At 44.2% G+C, this 19,320-nt stretch overlaps 1 protein-coding gene across 10 annotated transcripts in view; it reads left to right on the top strand.

Annotated features, from left to right (window-relative positions):
* Positions 1-19,320, top strand: part of LOC115197412 (rho GTPase-activating protein 23) — a 91,525-nt gene that overhangs the window by 43,757 nt on the left and 28,448 nt on the right. For all 10 annotated transcript variants that reach the window (XM_029758976.1, XM_029758960.1, XM_029758969.1 and 7 more), the window contains exons 2-5: positions 9,477-9,674; positions 12,996-13,020; positions 13,258-13,344; positions 14,239-14,317. In XM_029758976.1, the coding sequence (XP_029614836.1) occupies positions 9,477-9,674; positions 12,996-13,020; positions 13,258-13,344; positions 14,239-14,317 (389 nt within the window). The remainder of the gene's footprint in view (positions 1-9,476; positions 9,675-12,995; positions 13,021-13,257; positions 13,345-14,238; positions 14,318-19,320) is intronic.

Here is a 19,320-nt window from a genome sequence, read left to right as displayed (position 1 = left end):
GCCATCTCCCTCTGTAATTGTGTTGACCAGGATAGTAACACCAGTAATGTGTACAGCATCAGTCCTGGAATCTCAGCCATCTCCCTCTGTAATTGTGTTGACCAGGATAGTAACACCAGTAATGTGTACAGCATCAGTCCTGGAATCTCAGCCATCTCCCTCTGTAATTGTGTTGACCAGGATAGTAACACCAGTAATGTGTACAGCATCAGTCCTGGAATCTCAGCCATCTCCCTCAGTAATTGTGTTGACCAGGATAGTAACACCAGTAATGTGTACAGCATCAGTCCTGGAATCTCAGCCATCTCCCTCAGTAATTGTGTTGACCAGGATAGTAACACCAGTGCAACAGTATGTGGCTAAGGCCAGTTAAATGCCACAGCGATGATGTCATTTGTAATGTTGCTCTAATGGCCAGGTTGGTGAGGCCTTACCGCACAGCACTCTCAGTATCTCTCTCTGATTGGAGCAGACACATTTTGATACAGTAGCCTAATAGACTTTACTGTTACCTGTATGCCACCGAGTGTAGGGCTTAAGGAGAGTTTGGGTTATTATGGTTAGGATCTGTGGAGGTATGCTGAACAGAAATATAAACGCAGCATGCGACAATTTCAACGATTTCAATGAGTTACAGGTCACTTGGCAGCCAGGCCCAGCCAATCAGAATATGTTTTCCCCCACAAAATGGCTTTACTACAGACATGGGACTAACACTTTACATGTTGCGTTTTATATTTTTTGTTCAGTGTAGACTAAAAGCTCAGGTTAGGCAAACAATAAGAAGATACTTATACAGATAGTTAAGTTGTGCTAGCTTAGGCCTCTCCAGTCCTACCTATTTCCCCCTGGGGTGTAGGTTAGAGCCTGTTTTTGGGAGGATGGGGGGGGTATGTATTACTGGAGATTCATATTCAGCGGAGTTGCTCGAGGAGAAAACCCTGTTTAACTGATGTGACATCAACTGACTTGATCTGACAGAGGGCTCAGACAGGTTCTTGAGCAAACAAACAAACCAACACACAACACACGGACGGAGGAATTCAGGCGGTTGTGTAAAAGACAGAGACGCTATTTTGTTGAAGCTGTGCGTCAGGTATGCTGAATGACTGTTTATCCTCTATTGTGAAATACTGTTTGTGCTTAAGAGGCTGTCATGGTGCGGCTGGCCTTTCGTCTGTACCGACACCGAGACAACGATACAGGTGGGAGGGCCTTTGATATACAGTAGATGATGTGGTCGGGCCCTGGGTTTTTCCTGACTACCTGATCTGACCAGGAAGAACTATTGACCCGTAAAGTAGCAGTACTTATCACTTCAGTTTGTGTCCCTTTCTCTTCTCCCGTCCCCCATCCACCCATCCGTCCAGCTCTCAGACCAGTGCTACGGAGCGGACAGTGGATCTCTGGATTAAAAGCGTGTCAGCGTTTGTAACCTCTGTAAAGCTCCACTTTTCAAACGGGATGCAGCTCTCAGCTGTTTGAAAGACCATTGTTCCCCCAGTGGCTCTAGCGTCGCGCGTGTGTGTGTGTGTGTGTGTGTGTGTGCGTGTGTGTGTGCGTGTGTGTGTGCGTGTGTGTGTCTGATAGAGAGAGGTCTGTCAGGCATTCCTTTCCTTCACCATCAATTTCAATCTCTCTGAACTAATATATAGCTTAATAATCAATTCATAACTGTATCATCTTTAGGCTGGTGATGTAGTGGTTCATACGGACATGGCTCACATTAACACCATCATCCCAGAAACCCTAGACCCACTCCAGTTTGCATATCGCCCCAACAGATCCACAGATGATGCAATCTCTATTGCGCTCCACACTGCCCTTTCCCACCTGGACAAAACGAACACCTACGTGAGAATGCTGTGCATTGACTACAGCTCAGCGTTCAACACCATAGTGCCCTCAGAGCTCATCAATAAGCTAAGGACCAAGGGGCAAAACACCTCCCTCTGCAACTGGATCCTGGACTTGCTGACGGGCCGCCCCCCAGCTGGTAAGGGTAGGTAACAACACATCCGCCACGTTGATCCTCAACACGGGGGCCCCTCAGGGGTGTGTGCCCAGTCCCCTCCTGTACTCCCTGTTCACTCATGACTGCAAGGCCAGGCACGACTCCAAAATCATCATTGAGTTTGCCAATGACACAACAGTGGTAGGTCTGATCACCGACAACGACGAGACAGCCTATAGGGAAGAGGTCAGAGACCTGGCAGTGTGGTGCCAGGACAAGAACCTCTCACTCAATGTGATCAAGACAAAGGAGATGATTATGGACTGCAGGAAAAAGAGGACCGAGCACACCCCCATTCTCATCAACGGGGCTGTAGTGGAGCAGGTTGAGAGCTTCAAGTTCCTTGGTGTCCACATCACCAACAAACTAACATGGTCCAAGCACACCAAGACAGTCGAGGGCACAACAAAAACTATTCCCCCTCAGGAGACTGAAAAGATTTGGCATGGGTCATCAGATCCTCAAAAGGGTCTTCAGCTGCACCATCGAGAGCATCCTGACTGGTTGCATCACTGCCTGGTATGGCAACTGCTCGGCCTCCGACCGCAAGGCACTACAGAGGTTAGTGCGAACGGCCCAGTACATCACTGGGGCCAAGCTTCCTGCCATCCAGGACCTCTATACCAGGCGGTGTCAGAGGAAGGCCCTAAAATTTGTCAAAGACTCCAGCCACCCTAGTCATAGACTGTTCTCTCTGCTACCACACGGCAAGCGGTACTAGAGTGCCAAGTCTAGGTCCAAGAGGCTTCTAAACAGCTTCTACCCCCAAGCCATAAGACTCCTGAACATCTAATCAAATGACTACCCAGACTATTTGCATTGCCCCCTCCCCCTATTTTACACTGCTGCTACTCTCTGTTGTTATCATCTATGCAAAGTCACTTTAAAAACTCTACCTACATGTACATATTACCTCAACTAACCGGTGCCCCCGTACATTGACTCTGTACCGGTACCCCGCTTTTTATAGTCTATTGTTATTTCACTGCTGCTCTTTAATGACTTGTTACTTTTATTTCTTATTCTTATCCGTATTTTTTTAAACTGCATTGTTGGTTAGGGGCTCGTAAGTAAGCATTTCACTGTAAGGTCTACACCTGTTGTATTCGGCGCATGTGACTAATAAAGTTTGATTTGATGTGGTGGAGAGATGGACACCTGTCTGCTGCCCACCACAATAGAAAACAATGTGGATGTGGTTATATAGACTAATAGGAATGATGGGAAATATTGTGTGTGGTTTCCTGGGGGCCCATGTGGCATTTTAATATGTGGAGTTTTCATTATGGTGCATGTAGATGTGATAATTAGCCTAATTAATGGCATGTGGCTGGGCTCCATATTGCGTAATTTGCATATCATGATTAGCCTATTCATGTGAGCTTGTCCTAGATATAACTACTATATAACTACTGCTGCACACGCCTTTTCTGTTCATATACTGTCCATACTGTCTTTACACACCACTATATGTATATGCAGTACATTTATATACATATGTATATATATTTATATTCTTGTCTCTGACATTGCTCATTCTGATATCTTAATTTCTTTATTTTTCTGAATTATGTGTGTATTTTTGTATTATTGCTCGGTATTACTACACTGTTGGCGCTAGAAACACAAGCATTTCGCCGCACCTGCGATAGCATCTGCAAATCTGTGTGCACGGCCAATACACTTTGATTTGATTTGAGATATCTAGGCAGATTTCAGAGAACTGCAGAGTGAAATGCCAGTCGTCGGAAATGGCAAATGTTCCCCTTTTGGATTGGCTAGCCTAGAGAAAGGTTTCCTCATCTAGAAGGTTGGTGAGAGAGTGGCCATGGAAAGGAGAGGCCAGACTAGACTATCAGGTGTAGCCTAAATACAGTCTGGGTTTACATAAGCTGAGAGACAGATGTAAGTTTGACCAATGATGTTAGATCTCATGTCTGGAGTGTAACCTAGAGTCTGGAGTGTAACCTACTGTAGTTAGATGGAGACTAGTGGGGGGGGGGGGGGGGGGGGTTAGTGGAGAATAGCCAGGTAGTCACAGACGTCCCACACACTCAGGGACAGGCAGGCAGGCTGACAGGCAGTGGGAATCATCTCTGGCCCAGAGCTGCAGTCTCGGTGTGTTTGGGGTAATCACAGGGTTTGGTATTCCAAGCGCCGGGAGGGGCTGTGCGGTTGAAACCAGCGTGCTGGAACCTGTCTCGCACTTGGCCCAGCCTGCTCTCGCTCCATTCCTCTCCACTCGCTCCTTCCCTCTCTCTATCATTCTCTTCTTTCCTCGCTCTCCTCACCCCCCTCCTTGCCAGTCCCCGTCAGTGTGTGTTTCAACATGCCTCAATCCAACCGCTCCCTCTGTGGAATTCCCTCTGGCTAGTCTCTTTCTTTCTCTCTTCAGATCTTAAGCCTACTCTTTCATTTTCACTCTCTCTTTATTTTCCTCCCTTCTCTTCCCTCCCCCTCACTTTCATGCATCTCTCATTTAAACGTTCTCTCTTGTTATTCTCATGCCTCTCGTCTGTTTATGGGAGAATTTCTTGGGCATTGTGAAATGGTGAGAACAAGGTTACATCAGCGGCTATATGGAGAGCTGTGCATCGAGCGGGAAAGAGGTGTTGTAAAGGTCACTGGATCATATGGCAAGAATGTATATGTGATGATGGTGGAAGGGAGGAGAAGGGAGAGCGGTAGAATGCAAGGAAGAACAGAGGAGAGAGGTACTGTATTGTAGACGCAAGGGATATTAAGAGCGAGCTGACCCCCTGTGGTTTTGTATTTCTAGGTGATCTGTACGCCTGGTTATCCCTCCTCTACGGTACCATATTTCCTGTCCCCAGCCTGCCACTTCCTGTTGTTGAGCGGGCCGGGTGATTGGCCCTGCGAGGTCAGAGTGTGTGGAGGGGGGAGGGGGCACAGGAAGTGAAATACAGTGCCTTGCAAAAGTATTCACCCCCTTGGCATTTTTCCTATTTTGTTGCATTGCAACCTGTAATTTAAATTGATTTTTATTTGGATTTCATGTAATGGACATACACAAAATAGTCCAAATTGGTGAAGTGAAATGAAAAAAATAACTTGTTTAAAACAATTCCCCCAAAATGTTTACGGAAATGTGGTGCGTGCATATGTATTCACCCCCTTTGCTATGAAGCCCCTAAATAATATCTGGTGCAACCAATTACCTTCAGAAGTCACATAATTAGTTAAATAAAGTCCACCTGTGTGCAATCTAAGTGTCACATGATCTGTCACATGATCTCAGTATATATACACCTGTTCTGAAAGGCCCCAAAGTCTGCAACACCACTAAGCAAGGGGCACCACCAAGCAAGCGGCACCATGAAGACCAAGGAGCTCTCCAAACAGGTCAGGGACAAAGTTGTGGAGAAGTACAGATCAGGGTTGGGTTATAACAAAATATCTGAAACTTTGAACATCCCACGGAGCACCATTTTAAATCCATTATTAAAAAATGGAAAGAATATGGCACCACAACAAACCTGCCAAGAGAGGGCCGCCCACCAAACTCACGGACCAGGCAAGGAGGGCATTAATAAGAGAGGCTACAAAGAGACCAAAGATAACCCTGAAGGAGCTGCAAAGCTCCACAGCAGAGATGGGAGTATCTGTCCATAGGACCATTTTAAGCCATACACTCCACAGAGCTGGGATTTACAGAAGAGTGGCCAGAAAAAAAAGCCATTGCCTTAAGAAAGAAAATAAGAAAACACGTTTGGTGTTTGCCAAAAAGCATGTGGGAGACTCCCCAAACATATGGAAGAAGGTTCTCTGGTCAGATGAGACAAAAATGTAGCTTTTTGGCCATCAAGGAAAATGCTATGTCTGGTGCAAACCCAACACCTCCCATCACCCCAAGAACAACATCCCCACATGGAAGCATGGTGGTGGCAGCATCATGCTGGGGGTATGTTTTTCAGCGGCAGGGACTGGGAAACTTGTCAGAATTGAAGGAATGATGGATGGCGCTAAATACAGGGAAATTCTTGAGGGTAACCTGTTTCAGTCTTCAAGAAATTTGAGACTGGGACAGAGGTTCACCTTCCAGCAGGACAATGACTCTAAGCATACTGCTAAAGCAACACTCAAGTGGTTTAAGGGGAAACATTAACCTGTCTGGGAACCTGGGACGCTTACGTCCCACCCTAGTCAACAGCCAGTGGAATCGCGTCGCGCGAAATACAAATACCTCATAAATGCTATAACTTCAATTTCTCAAACATATGACTATTTTACACCATTTTATAGATACACCTCTCCTGAATCGAATCACGTTGTCCGATTTCAAAAAGGCTTTACAGCAAAAGCAAAAGCAAAACATTAGATTATGTTAGGAGAGTACCCAGCCCAAAATAATCACACTGCCATTTTCAAAGCAACTAGCATGCATCACAAATACCCAAAACACAGCTAAATGCAGCACTAACCTTTGTCAATCTTCATCAGATGACAATCCTAGGACATCATGTTACACAATACATGCATTTTTCGTTCGATAAAGTTCATATTTATATATAAAAACAGCATTTTACATCGGCGCGTGACGTTCTGAAAATATTTTCCCTCAAATGCTTCAGGTGAATCAGTGCTACAATTTACAAAATTACTATTCGAAAACATTGTTAAAATGTAATATTGTCATTCAAAGAATTATAGATTAACATCTCGTGAATGCAACCGCATTGCCAGATTTAAAAATAACTTTACTGGGAAATCACACTTTGCAATAAACGAGGTGCTATGATCAGAAAAATAGGCTAGGTGATACAGGTTAGCGCCATCTTGGAACCATCTAAAATCAAATATACTATTGTAAATATTCCCTTACCTTTGATTATCTTCATCAGAAGGCACTTCCAGGAATCCCAGGTCCACAACAAATGTTGTTTTGTTCGAAAAAGTTAATAATTTATGTCCCAATAGCTCCTTCTTGTTAGCGCGTTCCGAAGGCTACTCATAATGTACTGAAGCGCACGGGACTTGTCGTCACGAATGTGCAAAAAATATATATTTACGTTCGTTCAAACATGTAAAATGTTGTATAACATAAATCTTTAGGGCCTTTTTCAATCAGAGCTTCAATAATATTCAAGGCGGATGATTGCATTGTCTTACTAAACGTTTCAGAACGAAAGGGTACCCACGGGCGCCCGCGTCATAGTAGTAATGGCCCTCCCCCTATGACCAACTTTCCAGGCCTCTCGTTCGGTCAGTTTTTACCGGAGAAGACTCAAACCACTTTGTAAAGACTGTTGACGTCTAGTGGAAGCCTTAGGAAGTGCTAAATGAATCCTAACTCACGGTGTGTTTCATAGGCAAAGTGTTGAAGGTGATTCCACAAATCAGATTTCCACTTCCTGCATGGAATCTTCTCAGGTTTTGGCCTGCCATATGAGTTCTGTTATACTCACAGACACCATTCAAACAGTTTTAGAAACTTTAGAGTGTTTTCTATCCAAATCTACTAATTATATGCATATTCTAGTTACTGGGCAGGAGTAGTAACCAGATTAAATCGGGTACGTTTTTTATCCGGCCGTGCAAATACTGCCCCCTAGCCCCAACAGGTTAACCCCTTACACACGTGGGAACTAACCTATATGGATAGGGATACATTGAAATGCTTTTACAGAAAAAATATGAAAAGCATATGCATAACCATGGTAGCAATTAAAAGGGAACAGTTTGGAGATTATGAGAACATTATTAGACTAAAGTTGAGAACGGTTCATCTGACACAAGACTGAATCCAAACGTTACACTATTGATTTTATGTGCATTTTACATTTACTGTACTTTTTGCCGCATTTGTTGATAACGAAATCTGATAATAATCTGAATACATTCAGTAACATGATAGGAATATTCTTAGAGAATGTGGGGTAGGTGCAATATAAGATTACAAGACCAGTCTTCAACAATAAGGTGCTTTTTTTAAGCTCTCCTAGCTGTGCCGTTGAGCCACTAGAGCAAGTACACTTGTACTTTTTTTTCTTTTTTGGAACACAACCCTGCATCCCCACGATCACCCAATTGCCGTTGTTTACGCAATCCAAAAACGATCCATTATAAATCCCAAATGGAAATGTGAAGTGCACATTTGGACTCACAGGTGTTTTGTCTTGCTTGTATGACGCCAAAGCGGTATTTATTATAACTTTCAACCTCTCATCTTTCCAAATACATCGGGACCTTTTCATTTACAGTACTTCCCTCATTCAGACGACAACAACATTTGCAAAAGTTGCCCAATTAGTGGCACACGTAGTTCAGAACGTCTGTCAGTCAAAACCCTTAAAGCGATGTCAAGTGGAGACCCTGAGCTCTGATGTCATGTACAGCTTGTTACGGTACAGCCACTGCGTTCCAATTTAGGCGCTTATCAGTGTCCAAATCTGCCATTTTCAACCCGTATACTGGTACGAGTATAAAGTGCTAGCACCAGCCGTGCTCACCACTCACCTACTAGCATTAAAATATATGGATACACACACACACACACACACACACACACACACACCCTCAGAGTGGAGAGTCAGGAGGAGAGACACCGGTACAATTAAGTAACTGTACTTCTATACAGAAGAGTCAATAGGTATTTTGACCAAACAGGCTCATCTACATTTAGGAAGGCTGTGTCTTCCTCCCATCCCTGTTTGGTCAAGTGGTTGTGTTTGAAATGTGGGTTGTGGCAGCAGCATCAGGGTGTTAGTTCTCACGTGTATCTGTCATGTTTGGTATTTGCCTTCTTTGGGGAAAATGAGTGGAAATCTACTCTGAATCACCCTGACCCTTTCACAGCACTCTGGTGCACTATGACCTGACCAAGGTCAATCCTGATTGGTTACAGGCATTCCTTAATTGTCTAGAGTTCCGTCCTGAGCATTCCTGAGAGTGCTCAGGATGTAAACCCCCCCCCCCCCCCTCCCCCCGCTCCACACCGTCTAGACTTGGGCTCTTCCTGACAGCGGTCGGAACCCCCCAGGACCCCCTAGTGGTTTATGGGACATTGTTGTGGTGCTGGGTGCCATGTGGGGAGTGCCTGGCCCTATGGGCCAGCCGTGCTCACCTCTCCCCTGCTAGCATTAAAACATATGGATACACACACACACACACACACACACACACACATTGTCCCCATGTCTCCCAAGACAGAAACAGACACATTCCTATTCTTGCCTGCAGGGGAAGTCACTAATGAAGTAACCAGCAGCCCATTAAATGGGGATGTCACTCTGGGGTTTGTCTCTTGTTGCTATGGCTCCAAGTATAGCATGGATTTGTGCCAGTTCCATAAAGTTCTGAAACTTTTTCCTGGGAATACTTGGTGGAAGGAGGAACTGGTTAAGTACTAATGGAGTGTTGACCGTTGGAGGGGTGACATAAGTGATTGTTTTGGGGATATGACCTGAGTCTCACATGTTTTTATTCTCTCTCTGTTCAACAGGCAAAGGGGTGGAGAGATGGGCTCTCCTCGGCCGGCGACAACCCTCGGCCTGCGATGGGGGCTGGAGGAGAGGGGGTCGGCGTTGGCTGGCAAGGCCCCCGGACGCTACTACTCCAGAAGAACTCACAGGGCTTTGGCTTCACGCTGCGCCACTTCATCGTCTACCCACCAGAGTCTGCCCTGCACACCAGCCTCAAGGTACCACCACTGGACACAACAACAGGGGGCTTTAAAAAGAATAATCCACTCAGATCTACAAATTCCTATGATTTACATTGTTAAATAACGCTAATATCTAAGAGCAACATATGTTGTGAAGAAAAATGTATAATAAATTAGGAAGCAAAAAAATCATTCTTGTCAATCTGCAGAGATCAAGTCGACTACAAACCCCATAATGCAATGCTCTCTCCAGAAAGGCTGGCTGGCTAGCTAGGCAGCTAGCTAGAAAAAAATTCTACACACCATAATACCAAAGTCAATATCAGCATGTGAAGTAGTTACAGTAGCTAGTTGTAAAATCCCAGAAACAAACTGCACTATCAATTTTGGTATTTTATTAGGATTCCCATTATCTGTTGCGAAAGCAGCAGCTATTCTTCCTGGGGTCCACACAAAACATGAAACAAGACATAATACAGAACATTAATAGACAAGAACAGCTCAAGGACAGAACTACATCAATTTAAAAATGGGGCATACGTAGCCTACATATCAATACATACACACAAACTATCTAGGTCAAATAGGGGAGAGGCGTTGTACCGTGAGGTGTTGCTTTATTTAGGAGTTACAATATCACCATGTTCGGCCTGGTAGAGTTTCTAGCTGAAAGCTGTGCGAGTCTGGTTGCTATGGCAACTCGCAGGGAGACTAGAGGAGAAAACAGGTTTGTGCCATGGTAGTTGAAAGAAGAAAAGATATTAAACAGACGGTGCACTGTGAACTTTGAGGACATTTCAACAAAATACAGATTTTGTTGTGACGATATAGACAGATGGATGTGTTCTACACAAGTATGCCCATAGTGTTCAGATAATTGTTTTAAAAGCGTTATGAAAGGTTCTCCTCTCCAGTGATGAGAACCGTATCTTGATGAAGTATCACGTCACATTTCATTTCTAGGGTGGATTATCCCTTTAAGACTGAGCCAATCATATCATATGGGCAGATAGGCTCTCATATCACTGGAGCTGTAGTAGGCAGTAAGACGGGACCAATCAGATCACAGGGCAGGAAGGTCGTAGGTCGATCCGAACACAGGAGCAGTAAGGTCAAGAGAATCAGGACACAATGGGGGGAAAAGCCAAGCATAGCCAATTAAATGCAGGGACTGAACAAGCGTAGCCAATTAAAGTGTTGGGGTCGACTGATATGAGTTAATCAGATTAGCGACAGACAGATGGATACCATAAGAAGAGCCCTGTCATTAGAGTAGAGATGGATAAACAAGCGAAGGACAGAAGGGGATGCAACTCCGGTGATACACAACCCTCCATACTCCCGTATGACCGATTTAAGGAGAGAGAGAGAGTTCCATTAGCAGTCTGTCTTACCGTCTGTGGACAGACAATGCTACCACTGCCAGTGTATCTTTTGGCTCACGTTTTCCTTTTTCCAAAAGAAAGAAACAGTACAGGGACAACAACAGTGTTTCCTGAAATATATGTTCTGTCTTAACTATACAGCCATTCAGCATCATGGATAACAATCTCCTCAGAAAAAACATCATCCCGGTGGGTGTTTTTGTTTTGTTCTCTGAGGTGTGGGGGAAGACAGAGCTACAGATGTGGAATAGAGCGACGGGGGAGGGGGACGGGGGGGGGGGGGGTTACAGCCAGCCGAAACAAGGGCCCTATTATGATGAACCCCCTCCCCCCTTCAGCCCCCAGCCCAGCAGCTGCAGTCAGGACAGGGCACAGTGGGTGCGTCCAAAAAATGGCACCCTATTCCCTATATAGTGTACTACTTTAGACCACAGCCCAATGGGCCCTGGTTAAAAGTAGTGCACTATAAAGGGAATAGGGTGCCATTTGAGAGACACTCAGTGTCAATAGGCTCTGTTGTCCTGGCCCGCCTGATACCACTCTCACATTACCCCCAGCCTGGACCGGCAGTACCATGCCCTCTACCAGGACCACCACGGACAATGGGCCCACTGCTGCCTGCCCTGTCCTGTCCCCAGGGTCACATGCTGCTGTGAGGGGCAGCGAGTGGCACAGAGAACGCAGCCCTCTGTCCCTACCCATCTGAAGGGGCCTCAGGGGTGACTGCCCCTCATTAGGGCCCCATCAAAGACCTGTATGATGTGACTCCCTTCATCATGGACACATGCCTGATGATTGTCCTAACGGACTGATCAGTGCATGCACGGCAGCTGTCCCTAACCCTACATCTATATCCACAGGGAGAGAGATAATCTGAGAGAGATGTAGAGATGAGGATAGTACACCTCCATCTCTCGGTCCTCAGCCCCACCCCAGGCCCACGTGTGTCCAGACAGGGGTGGTCAGCTCAGCTGGGGAGCGTCCCTGGCTCATGGCTCTATTCTGGGGCTGCAGCCCTCCTTTCTCTGGCCATAAACCCACACTATTGTTTGTGGAGGCAGGAATGAGCCCACTCAGCTCTGCCTAAAGCCAGACAGGAGCCAGTCACTCCAAACCATCCACTCAGCTCAGTGTGTGTGTGTGTGTGCGTGCGCACGCCTACATCAGTCTATCACCCTATCAAACAGCACCTATGATAGAATAGACTGTGTGCTCAGTGCTGCCCTCGTCTGTCTGACGCAGACAACTACACGTGTTTGGCTCTGTGTATGACATCACCACCTGCAGACAGTCAAATCCGTCTGAGTGTCTCTGCTGTGTGTGTGTGCTGAACGTTAGGAGCTCATAAACCAGAACAGGTCTGTTTGTCTGAGAGACCCGGCTGGGATACCAGGGAAGTCACTCCTCACTAATCAGCTTGTAAAAGAAGAGCTACATGGTTGAACTGCCTTTTGTTTTGCGAAGAGACAGACACTGCATGAGCGAGAGCTCAGGGGACACTCTGAACGTTTGACAGCTTCCATTCACACCAACAACCGCACGTGCACACCAGAGGCTGTTGGGAGGAGCTATAGGAGGACATGTTAGACTCTGTTGCATTTATTCCATTCCAGCCGCTACAATGAGCCCATCCTCCTATAGCTCCTCCCACCAGCCTCCTCTGGTGTGCACGTGCGGTTGTTGGTGTGAATGGAAGCTGTCAAACGTTCAAGAGTGTCCCCTGAGCTCTTGCTCATGCACAGTGTCTGTGGTGCACACCAATACACTTCTGTTGTACACTAGTTTAAGGCGTCATGGCTGTTTCCTCACCCGACTCTACCCTTCCTAATATCCGTGTCATTCTGGTTTCCTGGAAAGAGGTGGACGTTCTGGGAACAGGTGTTTAGGTTGCCATGGCGCTTTGTTCCCTGGGTAACATTGTCTGTATGGGCCTGGATATCAGTGTTGATGTGGTTTTTCATTGTCTTCACAGGACGAGGAGAACGGGAATGGGAAGGGTAAGTTACCTCCCTCAGTCTACACCATCACCACTAGACTCTGGTCTCTCGATGATGTCACCGCCCCTCTAGCCACTTGGACCTGTGCATAGAGTTGTCCTCCTTGAACCAACATTGAATAGACGACGAATTGACGTCTGTGCCCAGTGGGCAATGATCTATTTAATAGTTATCATCAGGTCCTATTTAATCCATTGAAGAATGAAGTGACAGTAACATCCTGCATGTTCCACGTAGGGAGAAGTAGGTTGGAGCCAATGGACACCATATTTGTCAAGAATGTGAGAGAGCGAGGTCCCGCTCACCAGGGTGGCTTGTGTACAGGTGAGGAAAATGTCTGTTTGAAAGAGAACGAGAGGGACGGGAGATTGAGTGTGTGCGGGAACAGTCTGATTTGCAATGGAAATAACCTTAAGAGCATCAGACGTGATCAAACATAGATGATGAGAGGGAGAGGGAGTCAGGTGCTTCCAGTGATTCAACAAGGATACTAACCAGTCCATGTTCAGCAAAAACACACACACATTAAAGTTGCATTATTGTCTTAGGAAATTAGTAATGATACTAATCAGAACGGAATGACACAGACTGACAAATACCCAGCAAACGTTTTCCTGTTGTGTCTTGCAGGCTAAGCTGGGCAGCATTCCTCTCCCTGCAGCCCAGCCAAGCTAAACCATTACTCCTATATAAATATATACACAGTCTCAAACATACACACACATACTTGCACCACCAAAACACATCCACACACTAACACATAACAAATGAATCATCCCTTCTCCTGCCAAACACACAAACAGATTCAAGCATTTTGCCTCAGGCTTACGATCCGGTATGTCAACACACAACAAACCCCTAGGTGACACCTTGTCCTTCCCGACTTCACAGCACCTACTGCAAGCACATAGTTCTATATTTCCATACACAAATCCTCAGTGCCTACCAAACCCCCCTCTCAGCCATCCCCCACCCATCCCCCAGCAGGAAGTCTGGGTCTGGGGTCTCCCTGACCTTCCCTCCCCTGACCTGACCCACCAGGATGTCCCTCTGCTGGTGTCCTGTGTCTGGGGGGTGGGGTTTGGGGGGTCGTCGGGGGTCAGTGATGGGGGTGGAGGGGTTGCTCCCTTTTTCTTTTGTAATTGAGAGTGTATCACTAAATATCTGTGCTGTGTTTGGTCCTACTGTGATTTAAATATGTATGTATGTGTGATGCAGGGGATCGGCTGGTGAAGGTGAATGGAGAGAGTGTCCTGGGGAAAACCTACTCCCAGGTGATCGCCCTCATACAGAACAGGTAAGAGCCACTGTACTGCGTGTGCGTGTGTGTGTGTCTGTGTGTACCCACAGTATGTAAAATGCATTCGGAAAGTATTCAGACCCCTTGACTTTTTCCACATTTTGTTACGTTACAGCCTAATTCTAAAATGGATGAAATTGTTTTTTTTCCCCTCATCAATCTACACACAATACTCCATAATGACAAAAAAAAAAGATTTTTTTAGAAATGCGTTCAATCCATGTCAATCAGTGTAGATAAAGGGGAGGGGTCAGATTAAAGAAGGATTTTTAAGACTTGAGACAATTTGAGACACGGATTGTGTATGTGTGCTATTCAGAGGGTGAATAAAAAATACATTGAAATGTAACATTTACATAAGTGTTCAGACCATTGACTCAGTATTTTGTTGAAACACCTTTGGCAGCGATTACAGCGTCGAGCCTTCTTGGGTATGCCTCTACAAGCTTGGCACGCCTGTATTTGGGGAGCTAATCCCATTTTTCTCTGCAGATCCTCTCAAGCTCTGTCAGGTTGAATGGGGAGCATCGCTGCACAGCTATTTTCAGGTCTCTCCAGCGATGTTCAAGTTTGGACTTTGGCTGGGCCACTCAAGGACATTCAGAGACTTACTCCGAAGCCACTCCTGCGTTGTCCTGGCTGTGTGCTTAGGGTTGTTGTCCTGTTGGAAGGTGAACCTTCGCCCCAGTCTGAGGTCCTGAGCTCTCTGGAGCAGGTTTTCATCAAGGATCTCTCTGTACTTTGCTCCGTTCATCTTTCCCTCAATCCTGACTAGTGTCCCAGTCCCTGCAGCTGAAAAACATCCCCACAGCATGATACTGCCAACACCATGCTTCACCATAGGGATGGCACCAGGTTTCCTCCAGACGTGACGCTTGGCATTCAGGCCAAATAGTTCAATCTTGGTTCATCAGACCAGAGAATCTTGTTTTTCATGGTCTGAGAGTCTTTTAGGTGCCTTTTGGCAAACTCCAAGTGGGCTGTTGTGCCTTTTATTGAGGAGTGTCTTCCGTCTGGCCACTCTACCATAAAGGCCTGATTGGTGGAGTGCTGCAGAGATTTGATTTGATTTGGATCTCTTTTAGTCCTAATTTGGACTAATCTTCCAAGAGTCCTTAAACATTAAAATACAATTTATAATACGATCACATTTTCACATATAACACACTGTTACAAACAGACAAAATACACTAACATATTGACCCGATAAATACTTAGTCTAAAAAGATATATTGATTCTTCATCTACCATATTCCAGCACAACTTTCCTATGTATTATATTGAAATGGTTTTAAAGTATTGTTTACATTTATATATTGAAAGGTTTATGATTTGCTCAGTTACATTTTTCAATTTCTTTATTGCTCTAAATCGAAAAGTTATTTTGCCCATTTCTCTTTTCTGTCTGGATAACACAATCTATGGACAATCTGTTCCTAGTATTTACTGAATGTCTGTCTCTTACCAACTGAATACCATTGTGAATAGAGTTTGGCCGTTTTAAATGGTGTATATTATGAAATAAAATAAGCATGTTTTTTTCAATTATCTTGTTGATTGATGACCAACCAAGAGCATTGTGCATGACTACAACAGAAGAACCATATCTCCACCTTTAAAACAATCCTTGCTGCTTTGTTCTGTGCAATCTGCAGCCTCCTAATTTCACTTGCTGATGCATTTCCCCAGACCACAGAACAGTAGTTCACCTGACTCTCAATTAAGGCTTGGGTTATTTGCTTAAGAATCTTCCCTGGTAAATATTTAGCTATCCTTCTGATCATGCATGCTGTTTTATTTTTTATTTTTTACATAGATTAGTTATTTGAGACAACCATGATAAGCAGTTGTCTAGCTGCACCCCCAGTAGTTTGGTTTCTGCCACTTCCTCAATTTGTACTCCCCCAAAACTTAATTGTATCCCATGCTGTGTTGGCCTTTCCTTAGTGGAACAGACCAACATAACTTTGGTTTTCTTGGTGTTTAAAACAAGTTTGTTCCGGCAAACCCACTCCCTGATATTCTCCAAATCTCCTTGTAAAGCTTGCTGTACCTGTTGAACTGATTGTCTTGCTGTATAAATTGTAGTATCATCTGCAAATATAGTAGCTTGAGTTTCAGATAAGGCATATGGAAGGTTGTTGGTAGATATTAAATTAAGAAGTGGCCCAAGGCAGCTGCCCTGCGGTATTCCACAGTTTAAAGCATGAGGGGAAGAAAATGAACCATTGATATAGATGGACTGTTTCCTGTCAGTTAGATATGACTGTACCCAATTCATTGCTACCTCCTTAAAACCATAATGCATTAATTTTGTCAAAATGATTTCATGATCCACTAAATCAAATGCTGCACTAAAATCTAAAAATATTACACCTACAAACCTGCCATTATCCATATCATTGAGCCACTGGTCAGTCATGTCAACCAATGCAGTGGTAGTGGAATGGTTTTTGCAATAAGCACGCTGATTGGATGTAATCAGATCATTCTTTTCCATGTACTCCCATATTTGTCTACTCACAATACCCTCCAATATCTTACTGAGTGAAGGGAGGTTACTAATTGGTCGACTATTGCCAGGAGTAATGGGTTCTTTGCTGTCTTTCGGAATAGGACACAGTTTAGCATGCTTCCATACATTTGCAAACATCCCCTTTTCCAGTGACCAATTAAATATGTATTTCAGTGGAGCTGCAATCTGGGGAGCAGCATAGCGAAGTAAAATATTGTCAATAAGATCATAACCTGTAGATTTACCATCGGGTAATGACTTCAATAGGTTCAACACCTCCTCTACTGACACCATTTGTAGACTAAAAGAGCAGGTCTTGTTGCTCATAATATGATCATCAATCCATTGGACAATAGCTTGTTTGGAAGAATGTGTGTTTACATTATTGCTCAGTAAATAAACATTTTTTGTAAAAGAATCTGCAAAATGATTGGCAATGTCAGCTGGTTTTGTTATTGTTCTTCCGTCAACCTCCACACTAGATGGGCATGATGAGATAGATGTACCAAGTAAGCCCTTAACTGTATTCCATACCTTTTTACAATCATTTTTACAATCAATAAAAGCATTGTTGTAAAATACAGTTTTTTTCTTACGATTCAATTTAACTGCATAACTACGTAATGTTCTATAATTCTGTTCATCAATTTCTGGTTCAGATTTGGCTGCTAAGGCTTTTGCCATATTTCTTTGAGAAAAAAACCTCACCCAGTTGATCATCAATCCATGGATATGGACAAGCCCCAACTGTACTCTTTCTTACTGGTGCATGATGGTCCATTACCTCAGTGAGCAAATCAATAAAACATTCTGTAGTGTGATTTAAATCATCCTCTAGATAAATCAGCTCCCAGGGTACAGCAGCCAAATCATTTTGAAATAGCTCATGATTAAATGTTTAAAAATGTCTCTTGACCACAATCCTTGGGGGTTTCTTTGGAACCTTGGTGTTCATGGTTATGGTCATAATATTATGGTCTGTCCAGCCCACTGGCATTGATCTGGCTTTTAAGCATTGCAATGGTATACTACAGGAGATCAGATCAATGCATGTGTTTGAACGATGACCCAACTTGATGATCTAGTAGTATCATTAACCATTTGTTTCAAACCACAGTTCTCGGCATATCTCATCAATTTTGTTCTATTCAAATTATTGTGATCCTTCCAATTTATATTAAAATCACCCAAGATAAATACATCTCTGTTGCTATCTGTGGCCTGATCAAACCCAGTGCATAAGTCATCCAGATAGGACACCTTAGAACTAGGAGGTCTATACACACATCCCACCTATATGGCTGCCTGGTGAGGCAGATGTACTTGAGCCCATAGTGCATCTATTTGACATACATTAAGGTAATCCCTCCTCTTAAAAGGTATATGATTCTGAATGTACAGTGCTACACCCCAACCATTCCTATTCCTGTCTCTTCTAAGTAGATGATATCCTTGAATATTTATTTGCTCATCATTTACAGATGCATCTAAATGCATTTCGGTCAAAGCCAAAATATGAATATTATTTATGTTGACCAAGTTAAAAACCTCATGTATTTTGTTAGGAAGGCTACATACAGTTGAAGTCGGAAGTTTACATATACCTTAGCAAAATAAATTTGAACTCTGTTTTTCACAATTCCTGACATTTAATCCTAGTACAAATTCCCTGTCTTAGGACAGTTAGGATCACCACTTTATTTTAAGAATGTGAAATGTCAGAATAATAGTAGAGTGATTTATTTCAGCTTTTATTTCTTTCATCACATTCCCAGTGGGTCAGAAGTTTACATACACTCAATTAGTATTTGGTAGCATTGCCTTTAAAATTGTTGAACTTGGGTCAAATGTTTCGGGTAGCCTTCTACAAGCTTCCCACAATAAGTTGGGTGGATTTTGGCCCATTCCTCCTGACAGAGCTGGTGTAACTGAGTCAGGTTTGTAGGCCTCCTTGCTCGCACACACTTTGTCAGTTCTGCCCACAAATTTTCTATAGGATTGAGGTCAGGGCTTTGTAATAGCCACTCCAATACCTTGACTTTGTTGTCCTTAAGCCATTTTGCCACAACTTTGGAAGTATGCTTGGGGTCATTGTCCATTTGGAAGACCCATTTGCGACCAAGCTTTAACTTCCTGACTGATGTCTTGAGGTGATGCTTCAATATATCCACATAATTTGCCCTCTTTGTGAAGTGCACCAGTCCCTCCTGCAGCAAAGCACCCCCACAACATGATGCTGCCACCCCCGTGCTTCACGGTTGGGATGGTGTTCTTCGGCTTGCAAGCCTCCCCCTTTTTCCTCCAAACATAACGATGGTCATTATGGCCAAACAGTTCTATTTTTGTTTCATCAGACCAGAGGACATTTCTCCAAAAAGTATGATCTTTGTCCCCATGTGCAGTTGCAAACCGTAGTCTGGCTTTTTTTATAGCGGTTTTGGAGCAGTGGCTTCTTCCTTGCTAAGCGGCCTTTCAGGTCATGTCA

This window comes from Salmo trutta, chromosome 1 (genome assembly GCF_901001165.1).
Source record: "Salmo trutta chromosome 1, fSalTru1.1, whole genome shotgun sequence".
NCBI lineage: Eukaryota > Metazoa > Chordata > Actinopteri > Salmoniformes > Salmonidae > Salmo > Salmo trutta.
The sequence above is the reverse complement of the archived record's forward strand: the minus strand, read 5'-3'. Positions and strand labels throughout refer to the sequence as shown.